Source organism: Papilio polytes, unplaced genomic scaffold (genome assembly GCF_000836215.1).
Source record: "Papilio polytes unplaced genomic scaffold, Ppol_1.0 DF821610.1, whole genome shotgun sequence".
Taxonomy (NCBI): Eukaryota; Metazoa; Arthropoda; class Insecta; order Lepidoptera; family Papilionidae; genus Papilio; species Papilio polytes.
Genome location: NW_013527594.1, coordinates 200,270 through 216,709, shown reverse-complemented (window position 1 = coordinate 216,709; position 16,440 = coordinate 200,270). Strand labels below are relative to the sequence as shown.

At 34.0% G+C, this 16,440-nt stretch overlaps 1 protein-coding gene across 1 annotated transcript; it reads right to left on the bottom strand.

Moving 5' to 3' along the window:
* Window positions 1-2,301: 2,301 nt before the first annotated feature.
* LOC106108354 (sodium- and chloride-dependent glycine transporter 1-like) lies at window positions 2,302-13,470 on the bottom strand. Its single transcript, XM_013289506.1, has 12 exons — window positions 13,307-13,470; window positions 12,455-12,620; window positions 12,057-12,335; window positions 11,364-11,580; window positions 10,206-10,320; window positions 9,715-9,894; window positions 9,097-9,286; window positions 6,381-6,580; window positions 5,072-5,203; window positions 4,345-4,479; window positions 3,423-3,575; window positions 2,302-2,524 (listed from the first exon to the last, which is right to left on the bottom strand). The coding sequence occupies exons 1-12, from the start codon at window positions 13,334-13,336 to the stop codon at window positions 2,399-2,401; spliced, it is 1,923 nt and encodes a 640-aa protein (XP_013144960.1). The 5' UTR covers window positions 13,337-13,470; the 3' UTR covers window positions 2,302-2,398.
* Window positions 13,471-16,440: the final 2,970 nt, after the last annotated feature.

Here is a 16,440-nt window from a genome sequence, read left to right as displayed (position 1 = left end):
TCCGCTTGCTCATTTACCACCCGATGATATAAAAATGGGTCGTTAAAAACAATTTAAGTAGGTTGAGTTCATGATGTATTCTAGAATTTTCTAGGGTTTAGATTTGATGAGTTTACCTTATTCATATTGAATGACTTTGCTAAATTTCTGACTACTATGAGGGCTTTAAGATGTGACTTTATGATAACTAACGGTCATTAATCAAGACATGTGACGTGACGTGTCATTGTGCTTGGAACTTGCACACTGATGAACAAAGATACACTGCTAAGTATGTTTTCAATGTATTTTTTTAATTACTTGTATTACTGATTTACAATTTTTTTATTAATTTTTTACTGTTTAGGTTAAGTTAGGTTAGACTTTATATTTCAATAATTACCTAGAAAATGTTGGCAGTTTTTCAAACACACAATCGGTTTTTTTCAACCATTTTAATTACTTATTAAGTTATAGTACCATTAAGACGAAGTCTACAAAAATAGCCATGCTACGTTATGTAGCTTTTGTTGATATAGCTAACAAAAGCTGGAGGAACTCCGTCGCATGTCACTCAGTATTAACTCGCGATGGGCTGACCTCTCCTCTGATAAATGACTGCCGCTATTCTGACTCCTAGCTCGAGTTATTTATGAAGGCTCCTATTATCACGTATAACATACGGCTTAAGGACAAAGAAAACAACACATAACGTGTTTCCACTGAACAAACATGTTATATTACTTTTATTATTCCGACAGAACAGAGTAATGTATAAATGTTTCGACAGTAATAGTATGATAGCACAAAAAAAAACAAACAACACTATATTCACTTTATTTAACTTTTTTTAGTAACAATTCCTAGTAAGTATATTATAGGTAAGTTAGTGATTGCTTTTTATAACAAAGATCACAATTATTTCTATAGAAACAGATCAATAAAAATTATTAGAATTATTTATACTGAAAAAAAGTATTCTTATAAGTTACTAGCAGTTGCTTGCGACTTCGTTCATGCAATATTAAGATAATAAAGTAGCCTATAATATGACCGTCTATGACAGCTACCATTCAGTTAAAGTCCGGACGAAATCGGTCCAGCCGTTTCGTTGATTACCCGGAACATACACAGCTTGCGGACAGACACATTTTTAAATGCGATTTTCGTTATCAGCAACGTAAATATATTATTCCCGATATCTGGAATTTTCCTTTTGATATTACAAATAGACACTCCAATTTTATTATATGTATAAAAGATTACTTATGCTTTTGTACATTAATTACGTCCATCGTATTTCAAAGTTTTCTTCCTGGTTTTATAATATTACATTAACTTTAGTACCTATTTAATGTATATTAAAATGCGGTGGTGTCAGGTGAAAAAACATAAAATAAACGCTCATCTATTTTTACATTGTTAATAAGTAACTTGTCATGTTAACAGCCTTCGCACATTTCGGATTTAATCGGCCGATATTTTAGTCGGGTGATATTTAAGTCGGCCGCTTAATCAGTATGAGCTTGTATGTAGGTGCGCACATTACATCAATATCGTTTTATATGAATTTGGTTTGATGGCCTTGCCCGATGATACTCATCCGAAAAAAGTCTGTAGTGTGCAAGGGCTCTTATTAAACTTATATAATCTATTTATTTCTAGTATGTACATCAGGAATGCTATTTACATTTCAGCTTTAATAAGCCGGACTATAAGTAAATTTATTTTTTTATAGTGTTACAATTTATCTGGCCTTGTAATGAAACAGCTACATTCGTGGTAATTTTTGTGCATCAAAGAAAAAATAGTGTAGACACGAAGATATTAAAAAAATACACAGAGGCGGCAAAGTTGACACTTCACTACTACACGTCAATACCAGGACACGAGGTGACACTAATCTTAACAATTATATAGTCTCTTTTAGAGAAAGTGCCGGTGAATGAATTTTGTTCAGTATTCCTTATCTACATTTTTGAATGTCTTTGTATCGCCGCTTCCGTATTAGTCGGCCAGTGGTTACATTTACCGTGTTTGTAGTATTTAAAATAGTTCACTCTGTACGCTTTATCTGCTTATGTGGTCACCTCTTATTAGTAGGCTCCGAAGTCCTCAGTGGGGACGTATAGTTTGCTGGTGATGGTGATGGTATTGCCAAGATTTCAAGTCGACTATCACCTTGTATTTTGACAAAGCTTGCGCTCACCGGGTCAAACAAATTATACCATACATTTCAGGATAATAAATACGGGAACATATCTTTGACTGAACTATCAGACAGTTGTGTGATTGTCGATAGTTTTGCAGCCAATTCAACTGTTTAGTTGCATAACTAAAAATCGAGTAGTGTGCATACCTCGTTATGCGATAGTTTAAAGAAGTGCGCGCGCTCTTATAGTTGAGTTTAATTTGACATCTATATGTATGCCACGTTATCATAAGCCGTATGGTTTGTGTCATTCGATGTGTCAGATGGGGAGTTGTTGAGAGCCCTTCTAGATGGCTTCCAATCTTCTGTTGGAGTAAATAACTCTTTGCCCCTCTGCAATGAAACAAAAAGTCATAATAAAACAAGAAAGTTTGAACGATTGGGTGATGGGATTCTAAGTACCTTTGACAACTTAACAGATCTCGATGAAAAGCAAAGTTAAAACAAAGTGGAAGAACACATAGGTCCATATCCTGTCAGGGTCGCTACATGTTAAAGAATGGGTCCAGGGTAAATTGAAATAACCAGGATATAGTTACGAAGTGAAAATGTAATTCTTTGTCCGTTCCCATTCTTTTTATAATTGACATATAGACAAGGAACATGTCACAAATCGTAAAAAATGTAAATTCATTCGAAAAAATTGTAAGATCTCAACATAGGTTACATTTGTTTTCGCGCAAATATTTTTCAATCGGTATTACGTAATGTAGAAAAAGTGTCATAAAATTGTCATATGCCACACCTTCTGGACTATATCTTATGATAACTCGTGATTATTATGATTAATAAAGTATACATTGATAATGTATTATTATCTCGCATATTTCTGACTAACTAATACGGATTAAAAAAAACACTTCGTAATTCAAGTTGGATTAAGAATTATTATATAGTGATGCACCAATAATTAAAAAAATACCTCAATGATAGATAGATTTTAGTCGTATTAGAGCGCGTATACCTTTAACTAAACTATCGCACTTTGATTCGTATGTACTTATATGGAGGTGGGCATATTTCTCGATATTTAGTTGCATAACTAAACAGTTGAATTGGCTGCGCAATAATCGACAATCAACAGTTATGCGATAGTTTAGTCAAATGTGTGCGTCCGCTCTCAATCAATCTCTGATATGATGAGCAACTTAAAACAGAAATTTTAATTATAATGTTGCATATTTCTTTCCTACCAAAACTAAAAATTAAATAAAAAAAGGAATTAACTTACATATCCCTTGTAAAATGCCCATCCCACACCCACGGGGAACAATATTATCGTTGATATAGCAGTTAACCAGCCGAGAATGTCGGCGAACAATGGGAACACGTAGTCCGCGTAGCTTGGCGGCTTCCAATCGGAGAATATAAAAGCGAGCACCGCCTGCAAAATTTAAATAGCAATCAATTTGCATTATATCTAGTTTCAATCCAAAGTACAACAAAAATAAAATTCTCTATTAACTTCTTGTTAAATTTTAATATTTGAATAATTTTTCATATTTTGATCTAAAGAGACTTTCTTTAACAATCCAATTTTTATTAATAGTATCTAATAAGTAGATATTGAAAATACAAAACTCATATCTTTGGGTTTATTATGTTTTAGAAAAGGCGTCAAGTAGTTTTCTACTATTAATTAAATCGGTCTACAGCAAGCAATTTTATTTCAATTGCCACACGGCGTTATCGTTAGAAACAATTTAATCAAAAAGTTCCATCTTTGTAAGAGACAATTACATTGAATTTCATATGGATTAGCCGTTATCTGTATAGATATAAGGGGCATAACATGTCTGCTTACATGTACAATCGATGTAACGTATGACTGACATAATGCGGTAAGAAGATGAGGACATAAACAAGAAAGTGTTAAGATTGAATATGGAGGCCTACGAAAGAGTAAGCCAGAAGAATGGATTGTGTGAAAGAGGATATGCTTAATGAAGGAATTATGCTTAAGAAAGGAGTAAATTAAAATATAGCTGCTGATACAGATGTATAGAAGAACAGCACATAGAATGCCAACCCTCTGTAGGGTCAAGGGCAAGTTGATGATGTAGTTTGATCGCCGAAATCTATTCTATCCTGTTTCTTATGTACTTTCACAAAACATAATATTAAAGAGCTCATAATACGTAATGGATACTAACAACACTAGCTACTGGTAAGATAACAGTCCATGCGGATTTCCAATAGAACCTCAACACCACGTTGAGTTTCATATTCATTGCCGCTAAATCATTCATCGCACGATTGATGCCGTAACACCACGCCACCGCTGCACTCTGAAATAGACGAAACACTTAGCTTATAACATCTTCCTCATCAGGTGTTTAGCTACCCCTTTTCCCCGATATAATCGGAAAATCTAAAATAAGAATTACTCAAATATTATAGCACTACCTTTCGCCCGCGACTCCGTTCGCGTGAAATTAAAAAAAAAACAAAAGTGATTAGCCTATATGTTCTTCCAGACTATCCTCTACATCTATACCACATTTCAACGAGATCCGTTCAGCCGTTTAGGCTACAGACTCTAACAAACATCCATCCATCCAAACTTTCGCATTCATAATATTAGTAAGATTAATGACAGCTGCCGCTTCTAGATCTGTCATTGGCTGGCAATGCTTATGGCTTGTTATTTAAAAAAGTTTTTGATAAAGTCATTAGTAGGAAAAATATGATGAATTCGTTAACTCTAACTTTAAGCAGGGAAGAAGGGGAGATTAACAAAATAGGTTATACCCTATCCCCTTTCCATTCAATCTGAATCATACAGGAACTAAGCTAAGAAACTCATCCAATATAAAGCAAAATACTTTTACATCATACTGTGGGCGTCGTTTTCGATTGGACAGGTTGTTAGTTCTTTACCTCAGCCATGCCTATGAGCAGAATAGCCCAGGACGCAGTATTCCACTCCAGCAATGTGAACAAATAGACACCACCGCTGAAGCACATCGGGATGCCGAGGATGAAGCAACAAAAGCAAGTCGTTGCTGTCACCTTAAATAAAAAGTTAAAAAACGTTGTAATTAGTCTGCTGTCATCCATACGGGCGATTTTGTTATCGCCCGCTAGAAACAGTTCAAATAGTACAAATTTGTTTCCATATAATTGTTCATATGGCATCGCTTTAAAAAGGTAACTTTATACCGTGCAATGATGCATTTTGAGCCCTATTCGAACGGAACAAGAGTGATTTTTAAGCATTCCTATTATCGAGACAGTTTAAGCAATACCTATGCGAATGACGGCCTAGTGCTAGTATGTATTGCATGCATATAGCTTTGATTCCAAACGAGGTAAATTGTGATTCCGATGTTTATTTTCTACTTATTTGCAGTTATGATGTCACTTGAAGCATTTACTACATTCATATTCCAATAACTTGATAAAATTGGTACATTAGTAATTTATATGTTTACATAAAAAAGCACTCAGTGTTTCTGATATCCTTATCTACTATCGTGTTGGTACACACTCGTAATTAGCTTAGTGGCAATCATAAATCGATTTCTATCTTATAAACTACTGTGTTGAGAAACGTAGCAGATCTTTATCATACGCATTATCGATATCGATCTCCTACGTAGACTATCGTAAACCATTTTACGATTTACATCTTGTTTTTAAATTAAATATGTATAAATACTAATCATAGTAATGATAGAAAGAATATTATTTGTTGATTATGTTTTGTTTTCTATATTATAAGGTGGCAAACGAGCAAGTGGCCACCTGAATTCGCCGAATGGCGAAGCGACCGATGCCCATAGACATCCGCAATCCCATATACCATTAATCTACAGAAGAGGAGACACATATAAACAGGATATGTCTCCTTCCTATGCATCTCCAGTTTTTCTTCCCATCCTTGCATCTTAAGCAAAGGGTGGAAAGAAAAAGGGACTAAAATAGGGCCTCCGACACCACACTCTTCAAACTAAACGCGGAATTGCTCCCACTTCACGCCTATTTTCTGTGTGGTCCTGGTATTCCGCCAGGCAAGCCGGCCCATTGTTGCGAAGATGTTAAAGCGGGATCTACCACTGTTCATTTGTAAAGTTGATCAAACATACGATATTTTACCTAAGGCTTTGATAATATCTCATATGCCTGTATCAAGCTTAAGCGTAAAATATGTGCACAAAATACAAATATAATTTACAATATAACTCACCATCCAATATCTCTTTCTGAGCTGTGGCCACTGATCAACGATCGCTGTATTGATAGCTTCTATACCGGCGAACTGACTGCCAAGGCCGAGTATGAATAACATCAGGAAGAATAATATTGACCAAAACTGTGGTATGGGCATTTGCAGTAATGCTTCAGGATACGCAACGAATGCTAAGCCAGGCCCTTGTTCTGCTACATCTGTAGATTTATTTGAAATTGAAATGGTGTAAGAAGATACATCTAAAAATTTTATATTTAACATCAATAACAAATCCATCGGCTACCACTATACTCAATAGTAAATTTTGCTTGCAACTTTATTCGCGGGGAATTAAAATCTAGTAAAAAATGTAATTTGTTTTATATTTTAGTGTTATTGCAAATGCGAAGGTTTAGTTGGATGGATAGATGTTTGTTAGAGTTTGTAGCTCAAACTGCTGAACGGATCGTGACGAAATTTGGTATGAATGTATAGGTAAGTCTGTAAGAACACATAGGTCAATTCCACGCGGAAGCGAATCTAGTAAGAATATAGTTAGATATTTGTAGGGAAGGTAAGGAAAATGGTGACATGATTAAAAAGCGAGTAAAAATGACGCACAATAGATAGATTTGGTGAACTAAATTAGTTCGATGTTCCTTCACGATTGGGATAAGGTCATGATGATATTATCAGCGTAATTTAGGACTGTAAAGGATATTTAAAAAGTTATGACTAACATGTTTTCATAACTAGTATATGTAGAGATTAAGGGCACCGTCAATATTGTATTTTATCAGGCGATAACTCTGCATTATGACAGAGTATTAAAGCCAAGTTCGTCAATAGCAATATCATGTGCGTAGTGACCAATAACTAGATAAACTTTATTGGAATAACAGGATACCGGGAATGATGGACGGTAAACAGTTTATTTCACTTATTTATAATTATAGAAGTCTAGCTATCGCCCCAGACTCCTTCCGCGTGGGATTTAAAGACAAAGCTGAGTAGCCACACTATCCTCTACGTCTATGCCACATTTGATCGAAATCCGTTCAGCCGTTTAGGCTACAAACTCTAACAAACATCCATCTAAACTTTCGCATTTATAATATTAGTAAATATAAGTATGATTAGAAAATAATAAACAACGCTTCCTTAGGTGGACTTTACATATATCTTTTAATTTCTTTTCCGATTTGTGCACATTTACTGTAATTTCTACTGATCCTGCGCTTTTATTTAATTACTTTCTACCGTAATCAAAATTGTTAAGTTGTATGTTTGTGTAAGAATCTCATACTCAGAGATGTAACATTTCTCTGTAACTGTAAATATATGTCAAAGGAGCGACGAGAGCGGCAAAAGCCGCCTAAAAAAATCTACGAGTGTAGCTGGTAGAGTTCATTTTTTTCCTTCATGATTACTAATCATAAAGGTTATCCATATTTCCGTAAGCTAACAATAAATTACATCTGTACCAATAAAGCCTGCTTTTGTGTACCGTTAATCCAATTCATTATCTGTTGTCTGAAATTCAAAACTGTTGTGTTGCGCTGCTCCGGTATGAAATCAACAAAGGATACTGCGATCGCGGATCAATCGACGATTGTGTACAAAACAATACGTTCATCTACATATACAGGATGTTCTGATACTTTATGCGGATTACTTTTTTTTAACAAATATGGGTGATTTTTTTTTCTCAAAATGGCACATGTTATGGGCATTTAATAAAGGAAATCTCGCATAATTAAGTTGGATAGGTAAACACTATTCTAATAGCTTATTGATCACATTTAGAAATACAAAGCAATACTGTCTTTAAAATATTCATAGTTGATGGACATTTAAACATGTACGAAAATTAAAAAAAACTCCAAGACATTGTTAAATGGCAGTTCCAAGTTTTCATGAGAAGGGTATCACTAAAAGAGACTAGATAAACTAAATATTTTAAATGAACAGTATCAAATTACAATATTGAAATATTCATGTGAAAATAGACTTTAATTAAAATAGAATGAATCTATCATATCAATTATCAAACTAAAATATCAAAACATACAGACGAATTGAGTACTTCTTTTGGGAAGTCGGTCAAAAATGAAAGAAAAACATAAAAATGAACACGCTTTATTCTGTTCAACAGATACTCTCAACATGTTTGCTTAAGCCCACGGTTGTATGCAATTTACTTCGATTAATTAACTTGTACAAATCAACACCGTGCAGTACGGTAACGGTACGGTATATTTCATTCGAATAAACACTCGAATGAAATGTACCAATCGGAAGCTTATGGAAGAAAAACATTATCAAGAAAGCAAATATACGATTACGTTTTACGCTACGCTTATTAATTACTAGCGTATTTATGTTACATATGCTATTAAATCTGTTTAAAGGCAATCTGTTTAAAGTATGTAAGAGGTCAAAAATATTATGTTTAATTTACACTATCAAGTTTTCTCTGGCTACTACATCAAGGGACATTATGATTCTTTATGTATGAAGGGAAATAAATCTGTACTTCTATACTAATATTATAACGAGAAAAGATTTGTATTTTTGGATTTACGTGTGTTGAAAGAAATAACTCAAACACTACAGGACCGATTTCCTTGCACCATTGAAAAGCTGTGTTGTCACTGAGTAACGTAGGCTATATTTTTAATTTGACGCAGGTGAAGTCGCGAGGAACAGCTAGTTATAAATAAAAAAGACTTACCATCAATTTGGACTCCCATCAATTCAGCTTGAAATCCGAGCACAGAGAATATAGCGAAGCCCGCGTACACAGAAGTAAAGAAATTTGCAAAACAAACGAACACCGTATCAAAATGACAATTGTTATAAAAGCCATTATACGACGCCAACGTGATTAGAGATCCACAAGCCACACCAAAGGAATAAAAGATCTGTACAGGAGAAAAGTAAAAACAAATATCAGAGAGTATCAAAAACTTTAAATTATAGTTACCAAAGTAAATTTACAATTAATTGCTCAATTTAAGAAAATCTTTAGCTATTAAAAAGTGATCCAAACTCAACTAAAGATTAATTGGTAGAAAATGAAACCTATATAAGTTTTTACAAAACCGTTATCCAAAAAAATAAGTTCATTTACTCTTAACTATTCTATTCCAAAGATTTATGCTTATTAGGAAAGTTTTGAAGTTATTACTTCGAATTGCACAATCAACAAATAAGATTAAAAAAAAAATGCAGACTTCAATTAATGCAAAAATAATCTTTATTTAAAGAAATAAAGATACTGATAAAGAATTTTAATTTGGTTAGCAAATTAATAAAGTGTCAAGTTTCTTTAATATCTTGATAAAAGTACCTGTGAGGCAGCATCTCCCCACACTCTTGCGTCTAAAAGAGTGCTCCAATCCGGCGTCAAATAGAACAAAATCCCCTCTTTTGCTCCTTCCAATGTCACTCCTCTAACAAGAAGGGCAGTTAACATCACGTACGGGAACAACGCTGTGAAGTAAACCACTTTACCCGCTGACTGAACACCCTGTATGAAAATAAAAAAAAATGTTTAACTAATATTCTCTGTACTATTAACTTTTAGGGAAACTCGTGTTAATTCTGGTTGTTCAAATGGTTACGCTTAATGTCGATGAACCATAAATGATTTGTTCTCAATAAAATTCCTCTTTATTACCAGTGTTGCGGTCTAATTTAAAAATGGAGACTTCGTAATGTACCTGGAAATCGAATTGACTAGTGCTAGCTGACTACGTCAAATGTGGCGAAACGTTAAAAATTCATCTAAACAAAATAGATGTTGTATCTCAATAGGTTTATTTTTCAATAGCAACTTACTTTAATAACGCAGAGGAATGCCACAAACCAGGCGAGGGCAAGACATCCGACAAGATGCCATTGAATCGTGCCCCAGCTTTGCCAAGTTGCGTCGCCGCGGCCCAATACGCGTTGTCTGGAAATACATTGCTGTTCAGTATAGTATTATAAGCTAGTATAACATAGAAGAAAATCTAAAAGAAACTTGGTCTTTAACCACGTACATATTGATATGTGGTTGGCAGCAAATGACAGTATGAAGAGAGTATGAGTAAATGAAAAAATGGAGAATAAAATCTTGAGAATCAAGATTTTGCGATTGCTATGCATCAGTTAAATTTGATTCAGATCGTTAAAATACAAATAGTTAAGAAGGATGAGCAATGTTTGGATAGCATGTTCACTTCGGCCGATAGACATTTGGTATTTGATTTCTTACGTCACAAATCATGTCCATCGCATGATTCCAACAATTTTCACGCGTCCATGGTGCGATGATAATAATTCCCTATCTCTATCTATCTATATTTATAATTCCGTTAGGTACTAAATATTTAAATACATTACTTACATTACTGAAATACATAACTAAAAATACATTTTATCTTGAATTTTATGACATCATTTATAAGTTGAGATTTATAATATTATCGGCCAAGTGTTGGTTTATATTAAATTAGATTAAATATTGGAGTTTGTATGGGTAATATCTTATCTTACTTTTTACTAATAATTTAAATTAATGACAAAAGACAATCACGTAACAAGAACTGAACAGATGAAATTTCTCTGACAATAGGCAGATGCCATTAAAAATTACAACTACAAGTAAAAAGTCATAGACAACTTATTGTTAATATTGACGACATTTAATAACTAAATTCGATTTCCAGCGTCTCTTCAAATTTTTGTTTGAAACAAATAAAGTAGTACCAAATATTGACTTGGTAATTTTATCAATCTTTAAGTTTACAAATGTATTTATACCTAGTTGAAAAGCTATCATAAATATTTTTAATATAAACAGGTAAGGTTTATGTTTTTGTATAATAATAAAAAACAGTATTCCAATTTCAACATTCTTTCACTTCTAAAAGCTACATTATCACTTAGTGTCATAGGTAATTATTATAACTTAAGACACGAGTAAGGTAGTCAAAAATAACAGAAAATACTTACGTATAATATTCCTCAGCTGCAATAGTTCTCCTCACATTGCTGTACCAAGGTATTGTTTCTGTACCGTTCAAACAATATTTACCGTCATAAGGTTCAAAGCCAGTGCGCAAACAAATCTCTCCAATGCTTACACAACGCCTTAAATAATAAGTAAGATCTGTTGCAATTCCTGTATTGTTAACTCTGCATTGAGCATCGTAAAATCCACTGTAACAAACTGACAAATAAACTTTATTCATAACTAGCTGTTGCCCGCGGCTTTGTTCATGCAATGTTAAGATACAAAAGTAGCCTATAATATGCCCCTCTATGTCAGCTACTCTCCAGTGAAAGTCTCATTAAAATCAGCTCAGCCGTTTTGGAGATTACCCGGAACAAATACGGCTTGCGGACAGACAGACAGACAAAAATTTAAATGCGATTTTCGTTATCAGCAAACGCAAATACATCTTCCCGAAATCTGGGATTTTTCTTTTGATATTATTAACAGACACTCCAATTTTATTATATGTATAGATTAACAATATAAACGCATAACTTAGAGAATATTACTTATAGGATTTCTAAATGAATTTTAATTGTTATAGCTCTTATATGCAAATATTTTCTTATCTCAACCGCTATAGAAAATGTATAAAAATCTCACGCTCATTGTACACCGTATTATATATATTGTAATTGTATTTAACTTACAATCTGTATTAAATTCATTCTCGCACGATCCCCAATCAAGATTGCCGGCTATCGAGACTATTGTGTAGAACAACGTCCACGCTACAATGATCATATAGTAAATACTGATCAAACTAATCACCACCAACGTGCAGTAACCGAGACCACTGAAGACGGGCCCGATAGCGGCGAACGCCTTCAAAGGTCCCAGACTTGTGTATTGTCCAATGTATAATTCCAAGAAAAACAATGGCAGGCCAATCAGGATCATCATCAATAAAAACGGAATCAAAAACGCACCTGAAACAAGAGTATTGTTAGCTATATTTGTAAGCACGTTCCAATGTATAAATAATACGCAATTTTAAGTCGTTTGAGTATTAGTCATGATGTTTAAAATGTTAACATTTAAGACTTACCCCCGCCATTTCTGTATGCAAGATAAGGAAAACGCCAGACATTGCCTAAGCCGACTGCATATCCCAAACAAGCTAAGATAAATTCAAGCGGGCGGCCCCACGCTGCTTTCTCCGGTGTCCCTGATGATGAGTGCGCCTGAACTGGTATCTTACCATTAGCCTCGCTCTAGAATAATAAAGAAATTTAAACTGCTAGTTCCATGACTTCCATAGACTAGATCTAGGTACAAATTCAATACAATTTTTAAATGTTATATCGATTTTGAAGACTCACCATATCATGGGTGCGAATAATACAAGTTAAAATTAACCAAAGATGCAACAAATGTCTTGCAAATGCAAAGAGATATATCTTCTAATGACGTTTTTGCGATTTCCTATTTATTTATAGAACTAACAGCCGTTTTCACACAATAAATATAAAAGAAATATACCCTCAAAGATACGAACAAAAACGTTTAATTTGTTAAACGTTTTTATTTTACCTTGCGAAAACCAAGCTATAACAAAAACCGAAAAAAAAACAAATTTAAATAAATTGCAAAACTAGTTTAATATTTTGATAAAACCATAAAAAACTAATTGGCTTGTATATAAATTAGCTGTTGTTAGAATCCGCGAAATAATTTAAAGGCATTTTTTTTTCCAGTTGCATAAACATTATAATGACATATCTAATCCCTTAATCATTAATGAATTAGATAAAAACTACGCTACTTATATGCTTAATATGATGCATGATAACTTATTTAAATAAAACATATGCATGATATTATTAATTAAGCAAATAGAATCAAACGTGGAATATAAAATAACGAAGTAACCATTAATATATTTGTAATTTAAACTTACCGGATTCATAGAGTAATCTCCACCAGCCATTTTCGGAAGCTGTTTTCAGAGTCGTCGTATTGTGACGGAAGTCTTTTCTTGTACAACATATGCAAAGGATATGCAAACAATTTTGCAACCATGCGAACGTCTAATAATCCGCCACCGATCAACGCACGACTCTAACTGCCGAAATATTGATAAAAAATCTTCATTAAATCTTATCTTAGTGATAACATTAACGATAACGGACAAATTATTAGTAATAATGCAACGGAAAATTGAAAATTTACAAATTCTAAATGTTCGTTATCACTAATTTATTTTATTATATTTTGTTGCTAATTGTTTTGTTAATCCGCATAAGTCACTCGATAAACGAATTTGACGTACAGTCGAAGAAATAATTTGCCTACCCACTTTAAATTGAATATCTATAAACTGTATAAAACGAGCTATGATTTTCTACTCAATTGCGTTATAAACGTCATTTACAGATATGGGTATGATATAAACGTCCCCGACTGTAACTGTAAGTGTAAATGTCACAACATCGTGTGCAAAATCGTAAGCAATCTGGCGTGACCGATATCAGATCGATAATCTGATGATTATGCCACAGCACTTGCTTTACGACATTACAGCACATCAATGAATTCCATTCAATTTACATCTTGTTATTTATCGATAACACTTATCTTTCGATTCAATCTGAGTTTAAAATACTATCAAGAGCGTACACACTCCAAAGTCACAGTGTAGTTACAGTATTAAGTGATCGTGATACACATATCTGTGAAGAAATTCAAAGATATGTGTGAAGTAGTCGCTTGCTCGTCTGCCAAGAAATGACGTAGAAAAAAACCGCGCTACAGCTTATAATCGCCTAGCCACCATAAATGTAAGGCCACAAGCCACTCAGTAGGGACTCAGTGAGCTGGTGATGAAGATGATAATATGACTGTAATAAAGCCATGATGATCTTTTGTTTTATTCTAGAGACATCTGTTGGAATCAGGCTTTGTACAATTATACCTTGCTTTATTACTTAAAGAATCAAATCGCTTTATCTTATGTTAGACGATTTACTATTTGTTTTTCATCGAGATAATCTGAACTCAAAACTAAATAATAAAGAAAACATAGAAAATAATAAACAACTAGACTACTGCCTAAAAATAAATATCGGGAAAGATAGAATAGAAGTCAAAATGGACAAAACGTGCTACAAGAGAAACCAGGCGTGGTAATGATGATTGTACTTAATATTATCTTCGCTGAATTATTTCGCGATAGCAATAAATACCGTACTAAGTACTTAGGACACTAACCCGTTTTTATCAAATTAAACCTATCAGAGAGCGTCTCCACGTTTCATAATAATTTAAATTCTGCTGAACCTAAGTAAAGTTTCTATCCGTTACAAATGTAGGTACTGACAGCTTTAAACTCCAAAAAATGTTGCCACTGTCTTCGATCAATTGTAGTTTTGAGTATTCAAAAATCAAACTACCAATATGTAGTGATCTCTATTTATTTATTTATTATCAGTTTTTTTTTGCTAACAATACTTGTGCCATACACGTGACTGATTAGGTTCCAAATTCAAAAGTCTATACTTCATTTGTTATACACACAGGGAATCCCCGCATACGGGCTAACGTTTTTGTTTTATAATAAAATAGGGCAAACGAACGGCGAGAACACCGAGGTGGTCAACGACGCCCATGGACATCCGCAACACCAGAGAAACTACAGATTCGTTCCTTTGAGGAAATGATAGACTCGCTTCTTGAAAGACACTAAGTCGTACTGGTTTGGAAATACCGTCGAGGAAAGACCGTTCCAGCGGCTTTGCGAGACAGAAAGTTCCGCTAAAACCCACCGGTTGTGGAATGCCAGCCATCGAGTTGGTGAGGATTGTCGTGTCGTCGATGATGACAAATGAAAATAATGATATGATTAATGTGCAGATAGATGACAAGTAAATTGCTGTGTAAGAAGTAAAGAATATCGACGAATGAAATCGGTTCTCGATATTCGCGCGGTCCTCCCGATTCTTATGATAGCTCATCATCATGTAATGCATCCTTAACATGAATTTTGAAATAAAAGCAAGTTAAACAGGAACTACCGCGAATCCAGGAACTCATGTATTATCTATAGCAAAGAATTTAGTTATCTTATCTATAACAAGATATAGTATACATCCAATCTTAAAGTTATGAAATATAAAGAGATAAACGTAATAAAAAGCCACGATCTTTTAAAGAGGTCAAGAATTCCTCGTTCTACATCTCTTAAGTGGAATGCAACAGTGGTAGAGTCCGCTTTAACATCTTCGCACGAATGGGCCGGCTCGCCTGGTGTAATACCACGACCACACAGAAAACGGGCGTGAAGTGGAACTAATTCCGCGTTATGTCTGATGACTGTGGTGCCGGAGGCCTAATTTAGTCCCTTTCCCTTTCCACCCATTTCTTAAGAGGAAAGAATGGGAAGGAAAAGTGGATTTGACGGTGGAAGGGACGCATAGGAATTAAAAATGTCCTCTTTATGTGCATCTCTTCCTCCGTCAATTAAGGGAAGGCAACGCACCTGCAATTGCGGATGTTTATGGGCAGCGGTCGCTTTCCATTTTGGTGGATTCAGGTGGCCGATTGCTCGTTTGCCACCTTTTATTATTAAAAAATGCAATAGTTTTCCGATAGATTAAATTGATTCATTATTTTTTTCGTTTTTAATTAGTGACATTTTATTTACGTGATATAAGTAATGTACAATATTATTACGTGTTTTGATTAACATCTGTAAAGATATCGGTTTACAGCAATTAATTAAATGTCAAGATTTCCTGGAGTGATAAAAATGAAGCATGTGATATGGTAAATGATTTGGCAATTAGCAACGAACTTTCATATATTCAAGTTCATATATTTTCAATGGAATGCAAGCCAGGTGTGAAAATTAATGATTCACCTCTATCTATCTATCTATCTATCTATACTTATAATAAAGCGTAAATACACACTTCTATGTTGCCTAAAATGTCAGCAATTACAGCATGTTTTTGGATAACTCTTTTTGACCGACTTCCCAAAAGAAGGAGGTATTCAATTCGTCGGTATATTTTTTTTTTTTTTTTATGTGTGTTA